The following is a 21357-nucleotide window of genomic DNA, read 5'->3' as shown; positions in this document are numbered from 1 at the left end:
TGAATAGAAACAGTGAAATTGTACATCCTTGCCTTATTCCTGATATTAGAGGACAAGTATTCTGTTTTTCACTATTGAGTATGATGTTAACTGTTGATTAGCTGTGGATCGCCTTTATTAAGTTTTTCCTTAGGTCTTTTCTTCCTTTCTTCCTTTCTTTTTCTTTCCCTTCCTCTCTCCCTCCCTCCCTTCCTTCCTTCCTTTCCTTCCTTTTATTGATACAGAGTTGCTCTCTGTCACCAAGGCTGGAATACAGTGGCATGATCTCGGCTCACTGCAACCTCCACCTCCCAGGCTGAAGCAATTCTCCTGCCTCAGTCTCCCGAGTAGCTGGGATTACAGGCGTGCACCACCATGCTCAGCTAAGTTTTTCTATTTTTAGTAGAGATGGGGTTTCATCATGTTGGCCAGGCTGGTCTCAAACTCCTGGCCTCAAGTGATCCAACCACCTCGGCCTCCCAAAGTGTTGGGATTACAGGCTTGAGCCACCACACCTGGACATTGTTTCCTTAGGTTTCTGAGAGTTTTTATTGTGAAGGATATTGGATTTCGGCAAATGCTTTTTCAGCATTGAGATAATCAAATGGTTTTCCTCTCTTAGTGTGCAAATATGATGAATTACATCGATTTTGTTCAAGTATTAAACTACTCTGTATTTCTAGGCTAAACCTCACAATATCATGATGTAGTTTCTATTTTATATACTTTTTGATTTGATAAAATTTTGTTAAGAATCTTTTTATTGACATTCATAAGGGATATAATCCAGCAGTTTTCTTGTATTGCCTTTTTGACATCTGGGTAATGCTTGCCCAAGGAATGAGAATGAAAAATATTCTTTCCTTTTCAATTTCTGGACAACTTTGCATGAAATTAATATTATTTATTCTTTACACATTTGGTAGAATTCACCTATAAAACCAACTAGGTCTGAAAATTTTCTGGAGGTTTTAAACTAATGACTCAACGTATTTAGTAGATAAAAGATTATTCATAAAATTATCTTCATACCTCTCCTGTTTTTTTTTTTTTTTTTTTTTGAGACTAAGTTTCGCTCTTGTTGCTCAGGCTGGAGTGCAATGGCGTGATCTTGGCTGATAGTCTTCTTTTACTATTAGTAGAAGCTGTAGTGATGTCTGTCTCTTATTCCTGATACTGATAATTTATTTCTTCTCGTTTTTCTCCCAATCAGTCTGGCTAGAGGTTTATCAATTTTATTAGTCTTCTCAAAAATAACCTCAGCTTTTCATTTCATTGATTTTTTTCTTTATTATTTTTTCTGTCTTCTATTTCACTGATTTCTGCTCTAATTTTATTATTTTCTTTCTCCTATTTACTTTGGATTTAACTTGGTCTTCTTTCTCCACTTTCAAAAGGTGAAAACTAAGATCATTGTTTTGGTGGCATCCCACAGATTTTAATATTTTGTTACTATTCAGTTAAAAATACTTTCTAATTTCCTTTTCATTTCTTCTTTGGCCCATGAGTTGTATGTAAGTGTTATTCAGCTTCCATGTATTTGAGGGTTTTCCAAATATATTGCTATTACTTATTTCTAAGCTAATTCTATTATAGTCAAATAACATACTTTGTATGATATGACTTATTTTAATTAAAAAAAAAAGATATGGAGTCTTGATATATTGCTCAGGCTAGTCTCAGGCTCAAGCCATCCTCCTGCTTTAGCCTTCCAAAGTGCTGGGCTTACAGGCATAAGCCACCACACCTGGCTGAATTCTTTTAAATTTAAGACTTGTTTTGTGGCTCAGAAGAGAGTTTTAGTAGATGTTAGGTGTGCACTTGAATGTATATTCTGCTGCTGCTGGATGGCATGACTGATTTTTACATGTATATATTGTGTACAACATGATGTTTTGATATATGTAGTGAAGTGACTTCTATATTCAAGCAAATTTACATATCCATCATCTCAGATTTTACATTAGATCTCTAGATTTTTTAATCAGACCATAACTCCAACTTCATACCTTTTGACCTACATCATCCCATTTCCCTTGTACCTGATTTCTGGTACCTTTAGATTCTCTGTTTCTTTCATTTTTTCTTTTTGGATTCCATATATAAGTGAGATCATGTGATGTTTTTCTTTCTGTGTCCGGTTTATTTCACTTCGTGTAATGTCCTCCAGTTTCATCCATGTTTTCACCAATAGCAGGATCTCCTTTTTTTTTTTTAAGGCCAAATATTACATTGTGTGTATGTATGTGTATAAGCATGTGTGTGTATATATATATATATATATATTTTTTTTCAATTTATTTTTCCATTCATCTAATGGACACTTCAGTTGCTCCATATCTTGGCTATGATAAATAATGATGCAATAAGCATGTGAGTAAAGACATCCTTATGAGGCAGTGATTTCATTTCTCTTGGGTATAGATCCACAAGATAGATTTCTGGGTCATATAGTAGTTCTATTTTCACTTTCTTTAGGAACCTCCATACTGTTTCCCACAGAGGCTACACCAATCTACATTCCTACCAACAGTGTACAAGGGTTCCCTTTTTTCTACACCCTCACCTCACCAACAATTGTTATTCATTGTCCTTTTGATAAAAGCCTTGGTTAGAGTGTTTTAAGTGCCAATTAAATTGCTTTATAGTATAATTCCATCATTCCAGGTCTTTTACATCTTTACTGATTTTTCTGCTCTCTCAGCTATTAAGAAAAAGTATTAGAATCTCTGCCCAAAATGGTCTGTTTTTTTTTGTCTCCTCACAGTTTTATCAATTTCTGCTTTATGTATTTTAAAGCTCTGTTTTAGAGCATAAACATTTAGTAACGTTATGTCCTCTTGATTAATTGGCATCTTTATCATTAAGAATGCACTTCTTTATAATTTGTAATGTTCTTTGCTCTGAAATCTACATTGTTTACTATTAACACAGCCACTCCAACTCTGTTTGTGTTAGCTTAATATATATTTTTCCATTCTTTGCTTTATTATATCTTTATGTTTAAAGTGGGTTTCCTTTTTTTTTTGGCGCTGAGACAGAGTCTCACTCTGTTGCCCAGGCTGGGGTACAGGGGCACAAACACTGTTCATGGTAGCCTCAACCTCCTGGGTGCAAGTGATCCTCCCACCTCAGCCTCCTGAGTAGTGGGTAGCTGAGACCACAGGTGCACTGCCACTATGCCCGGCTAATATTTTATTTTTATTTTTTTGTAGCGACGGGGTTTCACTGTGTTGCCCAGGCTGGTCTCAAACTCCTGGGATTAAGTGATCCTGCTGCCTCAGCCTCCCAAAGTGCTGAAATTACAGGTGTGAGTCACCACATCTGGCCTAAATTGGGTTTCTCATAGGCAACATGTAACTTAGTAGAGCTCTATAAACCCAATCTGATAATTGTTGCCTTTTAATTGGGGCTTTTAGTCCATTCCCATTTAACAGGATTATTTATGCAGTTGTTTTAAGTCTTCCATCTTGCTATTCTTCTATTTATTGTATCTAGTTTTTATTCTCTTTTTCTTTTTTTTTTTTAAATGATTCTATTCATTTCCTCTGTTGGCCTACTAATTATAGCTTTTTGTTATGTCTTTAAAGAGTTATAAGCTAGGCATGGTGACTCATGCCTATAATCTCAGCACTTTGGGAGGCCAAGGTGGGAGGACTGCTTGAGGCCAGGAGTTTGAGACCAGTGAGATCCCATCTCTACAGAAAAAGAAAAATTAACTGGGTATACTGGCATGCTCCTGTATTCTCAGCTACTTGAAGGCTCAGGCAGGGGACCTGCTTGAGCCCAGGAGGTTAAGGCTACAGTGAGCCATGATCGTGCCATTGCACTGCAGCCTGAGTAACAGAGTAAGACCCCATATCTAAAAATACAAACAAACAAAAACCCAAAAGCATATATTTTATCTTATCACATGTCTATTTTTTTCTTTAATCCCCTTTTCAAAAAAAAACTTTAAATGATATTATACTACCTCCCATAGAATAAAAACCACATAGTTCCATTTGTTGCTTCCTGGCCGTTGTGATATTGTTGTCATACATTTGACTTCTACATATGTTATAAATAGATAATAGGCTGTTATTAACTTGATTTAAGCAGCCTATTACTACTTAGATATTTAAATAATACAAAAAATATTTCACAGTAACCCACACAGTTACTCTCAGTCTTCGTCATTCCCTTGTGCCTCTCCAGGTTTCCATCTCATAGAATTTTCCATTTGGTTGAAGGACTCTCTTTAACATTTCTTGTGGTACAGGTCTATGGGTAATGAATATTTTCAGGTTTTAATGAATGAAAACTATTTTATCTTCCTTTTTGAATGATATTTTCTCTGTATATATAATTCTAGGTTATTTTGTTCCACTATCTTTCTATTTTTATTTTTCCGAGACAGGGTCTGACTCTGTCATCCAGGCTGGAGTGCACTGGCACAAACACAGGTCACTGCAGCCACAACCTCTCAGGCTCAAGTGATCCTCCTGCCTCAGCTTCCCAAGTAGCTGGGACTGCAAGCATGTGTCTTCACGCCTGCCTACTTTTTGTATTGTTTTGTAGAAACGAGGTCTCGCTATGTTGCCCAGGTTGTCGTTGAACTCCTGGCCTCAAGCAATCCTCCCACTTCAGCCTACCAAAGTGCTGGAATTACGTATGTGAGCAACAGCACCCAGCTTCCACCTTCCTTTTATTATGCGATTCTAATTCTAATCTTCAGTTAGGCTGCTTGAAGATACCTCAGAAATCACTGATGCTCTGTTTTCATTTTGTTTTGTCTTTTTTTCTTTCTGCTTCATTTTGCACAATTTTTATTGCTATGTTTTCAGGTTTACAAATTATTTCTTCTGTGATGTCTAATTGGCTGTTAATCTCATCCAGTGTATTTTTCATCTCAGTAATGATAACTTTCCTCTTTATAATGTGATTTCAGGTAGAGATTTTTAATGTCTCTACTTAATATGATCAATATTTTTTCCAGCTGCTTGAACATATGGAATGTGGGTATAATAACTTTTAATGTTTTTGTCTACCAATTCTATACTCTGTGACATTTCTGGATCAGTTTATATTGATTAATATTCTTCTCCTCATCAGCTGACTATTCCTGCTTCTTTCCATTCCTGGTAGGTTTAGACTGGATGTCAGACACTATAAATTTTATAAATTTTATCTTGTTGTATGCTGGGTATTTGTATTCCTATAAATATTCTTGAGCTTTGTCCTGGGAGTATAGTAAAATTACTTTGAAACAGTTTAGTCCTTTCAGGTCTTGCTTTTAAGTTTTTTTGGGTAAGACCAGAGCAGCATTTAGTCTAAGTTTGCCCCGTTACTAAGGCAAAAACCTTTCTTGGTACCCTATCACATGCCTTGTGAATGATGAGGGTTTCTACTATGAGTGAGGGAAAAGGGAACCATTTCTAGCTCTGTGCAAGCTCCAGGGACTGTTTCCTCTAATCTCTTTAGGTGGTTCCTTCTGCTGAGTACTTGAGAACATCCCTCTGTATATCTCCGGTGTGCCTAGTCTGTGTAGTCCTTTCCTCTTTGGCATTCTGCCCTGTAGCAATGTTAGCCACTTTAGCCTCCCTAGACTCCACTTAGAGACTGACAGTCTCCTTGAGTTTAGGAAACAGGTCTGGGAGTCTGGGGAGGCCTTATTAAACAAGACAGATTAAAGATCATCTTCTTGGTGTTCTTATAGAAACATAACACTCAGCTACTTTGTGAAAAAATGTAAAAATTTAGAATATACAGTAACTCCAAATCAAATGCCAGAATGAAACAAAATTTATTAAATGAACACATGTACTCAATTCATTCAGCAAATACTTATTTGTAGACCTACTATGTCCAAGTATTTCCCAGGCCCTGGGGGAATACAGCAGTGTATTAGTCTGTTTTCACACTGCTGATAAAGACATATCCAAGACTGAGTAATTTATAGAGAAAAAGAGGTTTAATGAACTCACAGTTCCATGTGGCTGGGGAGGCCTCACAATCATGGTGGAAGGCAAAAGGCACATCTTAAATGGCAGCAGACAAGAGAGAATGACAACCAAGTGAAAGGGGTTTCCCCTTATAGAACCATCAGATCTCATGAGACTTATTCACTATCACAAGAACAGTATGGGGGAAACCACCTCCATGATTCAATTATCTCCCACTGGGTCCCTCCCATAACACCTGGGAATTATGGGAGCTACAATTCAAGATGAGATTTGGTTGGAGACACAGACAAACCATATCAAGAAGTGAAAGTCCTAATGCACAAGCAAGGATGAAATGGGAATGGGGACATATGATAACTGAAGAGTCAACTTAGAGGTTTCTGATTATCTGCAAAGGCAGCCTCCCACATTGGCAACTTCAAAGCAACTTGGACTCTTCACTCAACCAACAGAGATAAGAAGCAGAGAAATATCTCCCACTGAATGATGTACCCTGTGCTCACAGTATTTGCTGGCATTAGTCCACTCTCTTCATTCCTTTTCCAACAGTGGTTTTCAACTTTTTTCAGCACAAAGGACCTTATTTGCTACCTTCATTTTTCCAGTCTACACATTCAGCAGTCAATGTAAACAAAAGGAAACACCTTTCTCTGTTTGCAATTTGAATCTGCCTGTATGTAGTAGTTTGAATCTTTAAGAAGCAGCCAGGGTTTCCTCAAAGCTAAAGCTAGCCTTTACCATAGAAGTAGGATAAAAGGCTGAGTGCAGTGACTCACACCTGCAATCCCAGCACATTGGGAGGCCAAGGTGGGAGGATCGCCAAGAATTTGAGACCAGCCTGGGCAACATAGTGAGACCATGTCTCTACAAAAAGTAAAATAAAAATTAGGCAGGTATGGTGGTACATGCCTGTAGTCCTAGCTACTTGAGAGGCTGAGGTGGGGGGATACTTGAGCCCAGGAGTTTGAGGCTGCAGTGAGCTATGATCAGGCCAGTGTACCCCAGTCTGGGAAATAGAGCAAGATCCCATCCTTAAAAAAAAAAAAAAAAGAAATAGGATAAAAATGTCTACATGTAGTCTGCAGAGAACTGTTCTAGAACCCCTGATCATATGATTTCAAATAAATCCTCAAAGAAACGCAACTTTGACTCCTCCAAAGCATGACTCCTGAATGCTTCCAAAATTTCACAACTTTTCCTGCTGCAGTTGATTTTTGCATATATCTTATGGCCACTACCACAGTTACAGGCTTAAAAGTATAGAAAGTAATAACAATAATCTCATCTGCTCTTCCAAACACTCTCAAAACAAACAAAAAACATGCCAGCTAAATAGCTTTACAATAAACAGGTCATTTCAAGAAAAGACATCTAATTATGTTGACTCTGATTACTAGTAATAACTTGGAAGTCTTAAGAAATTTAACAGTTCAGCTTAAAACAATTAAACAGAACTATTGAGGACAAAATCACCCCCTAGACTCAATATATCTACAGATACAAAAAGAATTAGATGGCTTGCTGATTCATTGTCCCTTCTGTTCCCAGTCCCAAGTGCCAAACACATCAGAGAGCAGATATTAAGGCTTCGTTAAAATCAGAATTCATAGAAGGAAAGAATTTTTCAGCAGCATGATTTTTACATTTGATTTTTTAATATTGGATCCTGAACATTCCAAAGTTACAGAACTGAAAAATATAAACATATAAGGAAAACTTCCCATTCTATGTATATATGTATGTATTCCATTTATATAAGTCAAACATGGGAGTTGGGCCTTCAACTAATAGACACTGACCTCAAGGTCATTTGGAGTATGCAATCTTTTTATCGATAAATCCTTTCCTAAAGGATATGAAGGCTCTCTGGACAAATATGCATTGTATATTACAATGATACAACTTCTAGTTATATCTATTTCCTTCATCTAGCAACAGCTTAAACCTGTACTCAATTTGGAAAATCCTTAAAAGGAATCTCTACTCACCACTTTGAGCACTGCATTAAAACTCTGAGAGGAAACTTGCCAATTCTCAGCAATATAACTATCAGAAGAAGCTCTAAGCAGGAACACTAGGAGATTAGTGTACAAACAGATGATGTTATGTCATGTCAGGGAAAGGTAAACAATATACTTTATTTCATTGTATTATCTGCAGAGCATACACACTGCTCCATATGCTCTGACAGTACTAAGCTACTTTCTAGCAAAATATTCATGGGTTCTTGTATGATTAATGAATATTGTTAGTGAAGGAATGATTGAAAGAATTAATGGCTTAGGTTGGTAAGGTTAAGCAAAACCTCCATGTGATTTTTTTCAAAAAGACAATGAGATACACTAAAAGCATTTTAGTAAGGCAAATAAATGTCAGTGTTACAACAAATGGAGTTTCATTTAGTGGACAGCTAGTTAGTAGTAAAACTACTAGCTTTAGTTACTTAAAACCATTTGTAAGATGGCAAAACCACTTTGTTAGTAAAACCATTTATAAGATGAACACAGTTTCCAAGCCTGAAAGAATTATTTTTTGTCTGAGAAAATGAGAGACCATGATGCTTAAAAAAACATCACTCACAGATTCTTTTCCCATCTTCTTTTGTAGACGTGTTTGCCACTGGACGGCTTGCATGACAATGGCTTCCCACCTTCTTTCAAGATTTACAATGATCAGCTGCATGGGCTGGTGGTCTGCATTCAGATTGCAAGTCTCCCGGTCATCCAAAAGATGCTGGCATAGTCGCAGAATGGAGGCAACTCCTCGACGTCGTTGCTTGATTTCACGACAGAGGGACTGCAACATAGAGAGAAACCAATCTATAAGTGTTTATAGGGCAAAGTTCCCTAAAACATGAAACACTTTCTTCCATCATAATTTCAAATTGTAGTGATACACTCAGCTACCAACAATAGGACAACAAGAAGAGCTCTGATGTCTCGTGTAGAATGGAGGCCTTCTACAGAAGCCCAATATGCTAAAGAATTTAGCTGCATCCCATTCCATCACACTTTTTCACTGATTTATCCCTCTGAAATGTAGAGTCCCCCTTGACACCTGAGTAATTACCAATTTCTAGCCTAATGAAATAAATCACTTAGGTCAGATGAATGCCAAACAGATTGAAATGCTTTGACATAAGGTCAAAGGAAACACAAAAGATACAAAAATCCTCTGAAAAGAAATAGAATTTTTCCAAATTTATTCCTACATTCTTTGGAGGCAAAAAGTTCAGTTTTCTACTGGCTGAGAACAAGTTAAATAAGATTGCAAAGAATTTTTATATATAAAATCTATTATCTGAAAAAAAAGATAAGAAATATTCTTCTGAAGCTCGATTAACAGAGCAATAATGTTCTGAAAGCGAAAATTAAGATACTGGATTATTACTGCACTATTTGTTGGTTGCTGTGTTTCTTTTAATAGACATTCACACTATTTAAGAAGGACATGCATGCATCAAAATAGCATTTTGCCCCCAGAAGCATTTGTATTGCTGCAGTGACCCTAAACTGAATGATTCAAGCAAAATAGTGGGTACACATGTCTAAAAATATTATATCCTTTCTTTGCCTACGGATAGTATGTAAGTGATATTCTAATTCGGAGCCTTCAGGAGAAATGATGATTACATCCACAAACATCACTGAATTACTAATCTCCTTCTACTGCCACAATTGGACTGTTCTAACAGTTAACAGATTGCTTATTAATCAACAAGGGTAAACAAGACAATACAATTTCATTTAGTGTGAGAGTTTTAATGCCTGAAAGTATTTGTGCTTAAAATGTTAATCTAGATAAGGCTTCATTAGAAGAAATCTTAAAATGATTAAGTGTGGTGCGCTGAAATGTGCATGGAGTGGGGGTATTAGATCAGCAGGTGGACATTTCATACAGATGTTCCACTTATTGATACAATGCATGCTATAGCCATTTAAATGACCCTAACTCAGTAATGGCTGAAATTCTATTATTTCTGTAATGAGAGAACTCTGTACCTTTAATATTTCTGAATTTTAAATAAGGAGAATGACAAATTCCCAAACCTCTATTTACGGCAAAATATGACTAGAAATTTTATTATTCAATTTATACCAGTGCAGCAGTTTCAGTTATGTTTCTTGAACTTATCCTTATTTATTTTCCTAGAGTTCATTACTATTTTCCTATATAAGTCCTGATATAACCACCATGTCTGACAAATTTCTTTACTGCTGCTACTAATTGGTTCGCTGAATGAGGAGAAATGCCTAAGACATTCAAAGATAAAACCTAAGCCTACTAAGACAACAGGCATTGTTTCCATCTCTTCTACAACCCTGTCAAATGTCTCCCCTCAACCCCACACGCCTGTTCTCTTTCTCTCTCTCCCTCTCTGTCTCTTCTCTCTCACGCACACAAACACACACACACATCCACACACACCCTTCAATTTATCTCTTGCTCTAGAACAACTCTTAGGCAAGTCATACTATGAAGGCCACCTAATACCTGCCAATTTGGGGCCCAATATTAAACACTTCAAGATAACATTATGGCTAAATGAAATTGGCCCGAGTACTATAAATATTAATATTAAGGATTTGGGGTTTTGTTTCTGTTTTGTTAACTTGTTAAGAGTCAAGGCCTAGAAAAATCGAAAGAGATGTTTCTGTGCCACAGAACTGAATTCTGCAAAACTCTCTTTAAAGTTAACTAGCGTAATAACTGTATTTCTTAAGCCAACAAAAAGTCCCAAAGTTCTTAGCTGAATGAAAATGTGCAATGGATGGCACTAAAGATATGTGCAGAGTTAGCACAGTCCACATCAGGTAACATTTGCAAAGTACCACAAATAGACTTCATTCACCTTATAGGCATTTTCAAAGTTCTGAAACAGGACACGTGAGGTTGCTGGGAGAAATTTTTCATAAAGATCACTGGCCATAAATTTTTTTGTAAGTATCTAGAATGTATCCAGTATTTAAGTATCTAGGTGATCCCCACTCCTATCTTAATTTGAATCAATCAAGATGAATACAGTGGTTTAAAAACTGAGAAGGCAGTTACTGTTGATATTCAATATCTGACTTTTGGATATTCACAATTCTGCAGGGTTTTTTTTTTTTTTTTTTTACTTTAAATGAACAAAGGGCTTAGTCTACATTCTGAATTAAAAATTTATCCAACATGTGCACTTGGGAAATAATGCTACTTTTAAAAAGGAGGGGAAACTTGGAAATTTTACATGGCCAGCATATTTTTCAGTACTTTTTTATACCTAGAAGATATAATTAATAAAATAACATTCTTCTACATAAATGGGCTTCCATGACAGCCATTAAAATATACATATGCATTTATAATCACAAATGTTTAATAAATAAAGTCAGTAGATTTGCTGGCAATGTTTCTTAGAATCAGTAGTTTATATTATTTCCATAAATACGTATAGATATTAACAAACAATTATTATAACTATTTTGGCTTCATTTCAGAGAAAATGTGCTTTGAAACAGAAACTCAAGGTAAGTAACCTAAGTAAAGCACAGAAATAAGACAAACACATCCCTACCTCCCTGATCTCCTTAAACGTGTACTGCACTTTCCATATGCTAGGCACTGTTTCAGGAACGAAGGCTTCAAAAAGGAGCAAGTTCCCTTTTTCCCTCAAGGAGTTGAGAGTCTACTGGAAGTAAACTATACAAATAAGTGTAATATCAAGTATACTTCAGAGAGGAAGGTGCTAACAGAAGTATGTGCAAGTTGCTATTAAAAGAGTCAATGAAATCTTCAGGGGAATGGTGTGAACCAGATGGACCAAGATGGGTAGTGGTGGTTATATGGGTAGAAGGCTGAGAGGTATGTTAAAATGGAAAACAAGTAAGTAGCCTCTGGCAGTAGGAATGCCTGGTGTGTTGGGGAGAGAGAGTGAAGCAGTTAGAAAAGGAAGCTGGAAACAGAAAGGTTTGAAATGCTTTTCATTATTGCCATTTTTAAGCATTTTCCTTGACATCTAATGAGATCATGTTGGTTCCCACACAAGTCATATTGCCTTCCCAGAAAACTATAAAGAAGAGGGAAACAAAATTTAAAAAGAAAGAAAAACACAACTATCAATATGCCTAAGAAAGGGATTCCAAATGCTTTCATATTTACCTATAATTTGATAATCTTTAGGCAATTTCATCTTGCAAGGTGAAATCTGTTAGTATGGAGGTCATTATCTGTCTTTTCCCCCCCTTAATAATGATCTCTGATCCACATTATAAGGTAGTTACCAATAGGCTGAAGACTTTTGTTTCACATTTGCAAACTCTCAATTTGATTTTCAATTTACCAGTGGCAATGCACAGGGGTGTTTTTTGGTTTACCTGGGTTTTATTCCTCTACTGACTTCCTCTGTCACTTTTTTAAACTGTTTAAACCAATCATATTATTGAACAAATGTGCAATATTATTCTTCACATTGGCTTCAGTTTAACACTATTGAAGTTAAGACTTTCAATACTGGTATTTAGTCTTCATTATATATCAAATATGTGCATATATGCAAACATATTACATAGATATTTACTTATATTTACTTGTATACACATACTTGACATTTAATGTCATACAGTTTATAAAAGGATATAAATAAGCTTATAATAAAAGAACAACTTCATTTACACCAAGAACTGTTACAGCAAATGAGATGTAAGAATCAGATCAGAGGCCAGGTGCGGTGGCTCACGCCTATAATCCCAGCACTTTGGGAGGCCGAGGCGGGCAGATCACGAGGTCAGGAGATCGAGACCATCCTGGCTAAAAGGTGAAACCCCGTCTCTACTAAAAAATAAAAAGACAAAAATTAGCCAGGCGAGGTGGGGGGCACCTGTATTCCCAGCTACTCGGGAGGCTGAGGCAGGAGAATGGCGTGAACCTGGGAGGCGGAGCTTGCAGCAAGCCGAGATCATGCCACTGTACTCCATCCTGGGCGACAGAGCAAGACTCTGTCTCAAAAAAAAAAAAAAAAAAATCAGATTAGGAAAAAAGAGAGATGAGAAGGAAAATAATACTTTGAAAACACCAAAATGAAGTATATATTAAAAACAGAAAGAAACAAATTTAACTGAGAAACTCCAAAGTAATTTGTCTCCAATATTTATTACATAATTTAACTTTGTAGGTTGATTAAACAACATTAGGCAGGCCAATATGAACAAAGTGGTGGGACTTTAGCTGATCTGTTACATTTGAAAAAAAAACAAAAAAAACAACAAAAAAAACAGCCTATGAAGCAATTCCCACTTTTAGACTTCGCCTTCTAAACTGATGAACAGTTTAACATCAGTTGAGCATGGCTTCTATGTGGCAAGCACAACAAAGAAGGTACAATCTGCCTATATGATTATGTACCTGCCTTCAATCTAGTTGGAGTGAGGAAACATACAGAGAGAAGGGAAGCATGAATGAACACAGGCGACTTGCAGTGTAAATATTATCAGGAGGGGCCAGGCGCAGTGGCTCACATCTGTAATCCCAGCACTGTGGGAGGAGGAGGCAGGTGGATCACCTGAGGTCAGGAGTTCAAGACCAGCCTGTCCAACACAGTGAAACCCCGTCTCTATTAAAAATACAAACATTAGTTGGGTGTGGTGGTGGGTGCCTGTAATCCCAGCTACTCAGGAAGCTGAGGCAGGAGAGTCACATGAGTCCAGGAGGCGGAGGTTGCAGTGGACTGAGATCATGCCATTGCACTCCAACCTGGGCTTCAAGACAGACACTGTCTCAAAAAAAAAAAAAAAAAAAAAGTCAAGAGAGCAGCTCCATCCCATAGTTGTAAGAGTTTCCTAAAATTTTCCATGTGTTTTGCTGTCTGCTCTTTGTCTGCTACCTATGACCAGATTTTCTACAACAAGGGTCCTCAGAGTACAGTGCTCAGGCCAAGCAGTATTCACATCACCCAGAAACTTTAGAACTGCAAATTCTCTGATGCTACTATAAATCTTCTGAATCAGGAATTCTGGGGTGATGCCCAATGAACCAAGGTTTAAGAAGTGAGCCCTATAAGTGATTCCAATATATGCTAAAGTTTGAGAACACTAGTCCATAGGAAATAAAGAAACTTAGTTTTTAGATAAGAGGATTAATCTAGTTGAGTAGACTTTTTAAAGTATAAAAATATTAATACAAATTTTATGTTGTAATTCTGGAGTGAAATTGGTAGCCAAGAGACTAGGGACCACAATTGTGGATGATCAATTACTTCTTATTTTTATCAAATGACGGAAAAGAAATGAGTGAATCAATGAATAGATCTTTTTATCCAGTGATATCTTTATGTTACTAGTATTTTCTTGATGACCTCCAGAATTTCCAGTGCAATTATGTATGAGGTCACTTGGATCCAGTATTTGGTGATTTTACTCTTTTTTTGTCATTTTTATCAAATAGGTCATTTACTAATTAATGACTCTAATACATATGGCATCGTGCTAAGCTAAAAAGAAACTCTGCTTCCAGAAAGCACACATAATAAAGCAAAACAGTGATGATTAGTTGGACGGTACAAGGTATTCAGGTACAGATAATGTTAATGCCTGAAGCTATAGTCTAGTAAGAAACAGAGTAAGTGGAAAAAATGAGAGGCTATACTGGTACCTCTATGCTTCTTTAGAAGATGCATTTGTCTGGCTGCTTTGGGATCATTGTTTTGTGGGGGAAGGTTGGAAATGATAATTTTCATAGCAATAAGCATTTATTGGGCATCATTTATGTGCCAAACTTCATACTTTTCATCGCAGAATTAGCTTGGTAGATAAGAGGCATGTAATAAAATGTACCTGTTCTTAAGAGCTGGTGGCAAAGAGAAGACACTGATTCCTCAAAGTGAGAGAAATAAATACAAGGCAAAGGTTTTAGGTAAGACCTAACCCATCAGGTTGTAGTAGGTTCCAAATAAGGTAAGGGAGGTGAATGTGCTTTGAGAATAGTGAGGCCATGACCCAAATGTAAGGTGTGATTGATATATATGCTAAACTATAGGCACTGAGTTTGAGAATAAAAAAGATCATTATTAACTGGAGCAGACAGATTAGGATTCGTGGGACTAGAATCAGGCTGTGAAAGTTGCTGAAGGTAAGAAAGGTGGAGGGAAGAGAGGATAGGCATTACAGGTTGGGGAGCACACATTTTAAAAGACCAAGAAGGCATAATTTTTGTAACATTTTAAAACAAGATGGAAGTTCAAGTGGGGTGTGGTAATAATCATTATTTGAGTATTGACCTGTCCATCCAAATGTACTTATTGAGTGCCTTTTATTTGCCAAGCAGTGCTCTCAGTGGTGGGGATATAGCAGTGAGCAAGATACATAAAATGTCTACTTTCATAGAACTTACATTCACATTTGTATGCATGCGAGTGATGAGAGGCTGGAAACAAAACATGAAATATACAAGAAAATATCAGACAGTGATAAAAGCTATAAAATAAAATAGGGTAATATGACAAAAAGTGGCTGGGGAGTTATTTTAGTTTGGGTTTTCAATAAAGCTTCTCTGGGAAGGTGACTTCACATAATAACAAGTTCAATGTAGAAACAAAATATCACCTGGTGTTCTGATGGTGTAATAGTGTAGACAAGATAATGTTCATACAATCAAGACTAATTTATGCCATAAAAGACTTATTTTACAGTTAATTATGGCATAGTAAAGATTAAATATAGGATACCTTTCAATAAAATAAGTAAAATTAAAAAGCTCTGGTATAATTAAGTCAGGAAAGAATAGTCTTTTCAACAAATGGTGCTGAGACAACTGGATATCCACATGCAAAAGAATGAATTGAACCCCTATTCCACACCATCTACAAAACTAACACAAAATGGATCATACTCTTAAATGTAAAAGCTAAAACTATAAAAATCTTAGAAGACAATATAGAGGTAAATATTCATCATGTTGGGGACAATGGTTTTGTAGATATGACATCAAAAATAGAAACAGCTTTTGACTTCGTAGGCAATGGCTTCTTATTTATGACACAAAAGTATAAGCAACTTTTGGGCTTCATCAAAATTTAAAGCTTTTGTACTTCAAATTATACCATAAAAAAGTGAAAAGAAAAACCACAGAATGGGAGAAAACATCAAGACCAGTAACTCAATTTTTTTAAATGGACAAAGTATTTGAATAGACATTTCTCCAAACACATACAAATGGCAAAAAAATAAAAAAAGGCTCAACATAATCAGTCATCAGAAAAATGCCAATGTAAGGCATAATTAGATATTACTTCACCCCCTAGTAGAATGGCTAAAAAGGAAATAACAAGTGTTAACAAGCATGTGGAGAAACTGGAACCCTCATCCATCAGTGGGATTGCAAAATAGTGCAGCCACATGAGAAAACCGTATGACATTTCCTCAAAAAGTTAAATATAGAATTTCTGTATGATCCAGCAATTTCCTCTTGAATACATACCCAACAGAAATGAAAACATATTGAGAGGTGACAGCATGCTGGCAGCCCTTGCTTGCTCTCGGTGCCCCCAGGCCTCGGCGCCCACTCTGGCCGCACTTGAGGAGCCCTTCAGCCCGCTGCTGCACTGTGGGAACCCCTATCTAGGCTGGCCAAGGCCGGAACTGGCTCCCTCTGCTTGCAGGGAGGTGTGGAGGGGGAGGTGCGGAGGGAGAGGCACAGGCGGGCTGTGTGTGGTGCTCATGGGCCAGGGCAAGTTCTGGGTGGGCGTGGGCTTGGTGGGCCCTGCACTTGGAGTGGCCAGTCAGCACCACTGGCCCCTGGCAGTGAGGGGCTTAGCACCCAGGCCAGCAGCTGCAGAGGGTGTGCCAGGTCCCCCAGCACTGCCAGCCCACCCATGCTACACTCGAATTTTCACCAGGCCTCAGCTGTCTCCCCCCAGGTCAGGGCTCAGGATCTGCAGCCTGCAATGCCCAATCCCCTCCACCCCGGTGGGCTCCCCTGTGGCCCAAGCCTCCCTGACAGGCATCACCCCCTGCTCCACAGTGCCCGGTCCCACTGACCCCCCAAGGGTTGAGGAGTGCGGGCGCGTGGCGTGGGTCTGACGGGCAGCTCCACCTGCGGCCCTGGTGCAGAATCCACTAGGCGAAGCCAGTTGGGCTCTTGAGTTGGGTGGGGACTTGGAGAACTTTTATGTCTAGCTGGAGGATTGTATATGCACCAATCAGTACTCTGTGTCTATCTTGGGGGTTTGTGGATGCACCAATCAGCATTCTGTATCTAGCTAATCTGGTGGGGACTTGAAGAACTTTTATGTCTAGCTAAAGGATTGTAAAAGCACCAATCGGTGCTCTGTGTCTACCTCAAGGTTTGTCAACATGCCAATCAGCACTCTGTGTCTAGCTCAAGTTTTGTGGATGCACCAATCAGCACTCTGTATCTAGCTAATCTAGTGGGGACTTGGAGCACTTTTATGTCTAGCTGGAGGATTGTAAACACACCAATCAGCACTCTATCAAAATGGACCAATCAGCTCTCTAAAATGGACCAATGAGCTCTCTGTAAAATGGACCAATCAGCAGGATGTGGGTGGGGTCAGATAAGGGAATAAAAGCAGGCTTGCCTGAGCCAGCAGTGGCAACCCCCTTGGGTCCCCTTCCATGCTGTGGAAGCTGTGTTCTTTTGCTCTTTGCAATAAATCTTGCTGCTGCTCACTCTTTGGGTCCACACTGCTTTATGAGCTGTAACACTCACCGTGAAGGTCTGCAGCTTCACTCCTGAAGCCAGCGAAACCATGAACCCACCAGCAGGAATGAACAACTCTGGACGGGAGGAATGAACAACTTCAGACATGCCGCCTTTAAGAGCTGTAACACTCACTGGGAAAGTCTGCAGCTTCACTCCTGAAGCCTGTGAGACCATAAACCGACCAGAAGGAAAAAACTCCAGACGCATCTGAACATCAGAAGGAACAAACTCCAGACACATCATCTTTAAGAACTGTAACACTCACCGCGAGGGTACACAGCTTCATTCTTGAAGTCAGCAAGACCAAGAACCCACCAATTCTGGACACATTTTGGTAACCACGAAGGGACTAATGCCTATCGCCAAGCAGTGAGACTATTGCCTATCGCCAAGCGATAAGACTATTGCCTATCACCAAGCAGTCAGTACCATCGGACCCCTTTCGCTTGCTATTCTGTCCTATTTTTCCTTAGAATTCGGGGGCTAAATACTGGGCACCTGTCGACCAGTAAAAAGCAACTAGCGTGGCTGCCAGACTAAAGACACTGGTGTCAGGCTTTCTGGGAAAGGGCTCTCTAACAAGCCCCAACTCTTCAGAGTTGGGAGAGTTCATTTGCCTGGAACCAGCTTCCACTTTTCCTATACTTCTGGGCTGAGCCGAGGGTCGCCAGAGAGGAAAGCCATTGAGCTCCGGAGTCCCGACAACAAGTTGGTTGACCCTGCAGCCATGAGCGGAACTCTCAAAGGCATGTCACCCAAGCGAGACTCGCCCCTCTATCCTATCTATCCTGACCCTTGCCTCCTGGGTCCTAATGCCTGCCACACAAACTTCCTCTCGCCTCTTCTCCGAGGCTAGCCCTGCGTCTAAAAACCACTCCCTGTTTCTGGTGCTTTTCTACTTTCTCTTATAAGAATGATTTCTAGTATAAATTCCAGGACTCTGTTACCTTTTTTAGGCACCCAGGCTCATCAATCAGAAAGACATAAGTTTTGCCAGAAGCCCCACTGTACCCCATTGTAGGGGGTACTATCGGGAATTTTAGGATCCCTCCTCAGACTAGCAGGCCCAACAAAAGCTATTCCTGAAGCTAGGATATGGGGAGCCTCAGAAATTGTATCCTTCCTGTTCATATAACTGAGGAAAAAAGGTATCACTCTTCCAACCCTGGAGATCCCTTCCCTCCCTCAGGGTATGGCCCTCCACTTCATTTTTGGGACATAACATCTTTATAGGACAGGGGTAAGGTCCCAATACTAACAAGAGAGTGCTTAGGACTCTAACAGGGTTTTGAGAATGCGGTGGTAAGAGCCACTAAATCCAATTTTTCTCAGTCCTCTTTGTGGTCTAGGAGGACAGGCAAGGGTGCAGGTTTTGAGAATGTGTCCGTAAGGGCCACTAAATACAACCTTCCTCAGTCCTCCCTGTGGCCTAGGAGGAAATCTAGTGTTTCTGCTGCTGTGTTGGTGAGCGCAACTATTCCGATCAGCAGGGTCCGGGGACTGTTGCGGGTTCTTAGGCAGGGGTTGTTTCTGCTGCTGCATTGGTAAGCACAACTATTCCAATCAGCAGGGTCCAGAGACCGTTGCATGTTCTTGAGCAGGGGGAGAAACAAACAAACCAAAACTGAGGGTGGTTTTGTCTTTCAGGTGGTAAACACTCAGGCATCAACAGGCTCACCCTTGAAATGTATCCTAAGCCATTGGGACCAATTTGACCTACAAACCCTGAAAAAGAGACAGCTCTTTTTTCTGCACTATGGCCTGGCCCCAATATTTTCTCTCTGATGGGGAAAAATGGCCACCTGAGGGAAGTAAAAATTACAATACTATCCTGCAACTTGACCTTTTCTGTAAGAGGGAAGGCAAATGGAGTGAAATACCTTATGTCCAAGCATTCTTTTCATTGAAGGAGAGTACACAACTATGCAAAGCTTGCAATTTGCATCCCATAGGAGGACCTTTCAGCTTACTCCCATATCCTAGCCTCCCTATAGCTCCCCTTCCTATTAATGATAATCCTCCTCTAATCTCTGCTGCCCAGAAGGACATAAGCAAAGACATCTCCAAAGGACCACAAAAACCCCCAGGCTATCGGTTATGTCCCCTTCAAGCTGTAGCGGGGGGAATTTGGCCCAACCCAGGTACATGTCCCTTTCTCCCTCTCTGATTTAAAGCAGATCAAGGCAGACCTGGGGAAATTTTCAGATGATCGCGATAGGTACACAGATGTCCTACAGGGACTAGGGCAAACCTTTGATCTCACTTAGAGAGATGTTATGCTATTGTTAGACCAAACCCTGACCTTTAATGAAAAGAATGCGGTTTTAGCTGCAGCCCAAGAGTTTGGAGATACCTGGTATCTTAGTCAAGTAAATGACAGAAAGACAGCCGAAGAAAGGGACAAATTTTCTATCGGTTAGCAAGCCGTCCCCAGTATGGATTCCCACTGGGACCTTGACTCAGCTTGTGGGGACTGGAGTCGTAAGCATCTGTTGACCTGTGTTCTAGAAGGACTCGTGAGAATTAGGAAAATGTCCATGAATTATTCAATGATGTCCACCATAACTCAGGGAAAGGAAGAAAATCCTTCTGCCTTCCTCGAGCAGCTACGGGAGGCCTTCGGAAAATATACTCCCCTGTCACCTGAATCACTCGAGGGTCAACTGCTTCTAAAAGATAAGCTTATTACCCAATCAGCCACAGATATCAGAAGAAAGCTCCAAAAGCCAGCCCTGGGCCCTGAACAAAATCTGGAGGCATTACTAAACCTGGTAATCTCAGTGTCCTATAATAAGGACCAAGAAGAATGGCCCAAAAGGAAAAGTGAGATCAAAGAAAGGCCGCAGCCTTAGTCATGGCCCTCAGACAAACAAACCTTGGTGGTTCAGAGAGGACAGAAAATGGAGCAGGCCAATCACCCAGTAGGGCTTATTATCAGTGTGGTTTACAAGGACACTTTTAAAAAAGACTGTCCAATGAGAAACAAGCTGCCCCCTCGTCCACGTCCACTGTGCCGAGGCAGTCACTGGAAGGTGCACTGCCCCAGAGGATGAAGGTTCTCTGGGTCAGAAGCCCCCAGCCAGATGATCCAACAACAGGACTGAGGGTGCCTGGGGCAAGTGCCAGCTCACATCATCACCCTCACTGAGCCCCGGGTACATTTAACCATTGAGGGCCAGGAAATTGACTTCCTCCTGATACTGGTGTGATTTTCTCACTGTTAATCTCCTGTCCTGGACGACTGTCCTCAAGGTCCGTTACCATCTGAGGAATCCTGGGACAGCCTGTAACAAGGTATTTCTCCCACCTCCTCAGTTGTAATTGGGAGACTTTGCTCTTTTCACATGCCTTTCTTGTTATGCCTGAAAGTCCCACACCCTTATTAGGGCAGGATATATAGCCAAGGCTGGAGCCATTATCTACATGAATATGGGGAACAAGTTACCCATTTGTTGTCCCCTACTTGAGGGAATCAACCCTGAAGTCTGGGCACTGGAAGGACAATTTGGAAGGGCAACAAATGCCTGCCCAGTTCAAATCAGGATAAAAGATCCCACCACTTTTCCTTATCAAAGGCAATATCCCTTAAGCCCTGAAGCTCATAAAGGATTACAGGATATTGTTAAACATTTAAAAACTCAAGGCTTAGTAAGGAAATGCAGCAGTCCCTGCAATACCCCAATTCTAGGAGTACAAAAACCAAACGGTCAGTGGAGACTAGTGCAAGATCTTAGAC

At 39.5% G+C, this 21357-nt stretch overlaps 1 protein-coding gene across 1 annotated transcript in view; it reads right to left on the bottom strand.

The window, feature by feature from the left end:
• AKAP6 (A kinase (PRKA) anchor protein 6) overlaps positions 1-21357 on the bottom strand; it is a 524753-nt gene that overhangs the window by 52545 nt on the left and 450851 nt on the right. The window contains exon 13 of the mRNA XM_011941871.1: positions 8505-8720. Within this exon, the coding sequence (XP_011797261.1) occupies positions 8505-8720 (216 nt within the window). The remainder of the gene's footprint in view (positions 1-8504; positions 8721-21357) is intronic.

Source organism: Colobus angolensis, unplaced genomic scaffold (assembly GCF_000951035.1).
Source record: "Colobus angolensis palliatus isolate OR3802 unplaced genomic scaffold, Cang.pa_1.0 Scaffold202, whole genome shotgun sequence".
NCBI lineage: Eukaryota > Metazoa > Chordata > Mammalia > Primates > Cercopithecidae > Colobus > Colobus angolensis.
Note: the sequence above shows the minus strand (reverse complement) of the source record. Positions and strands in the feature narration are given on the sequence as shown.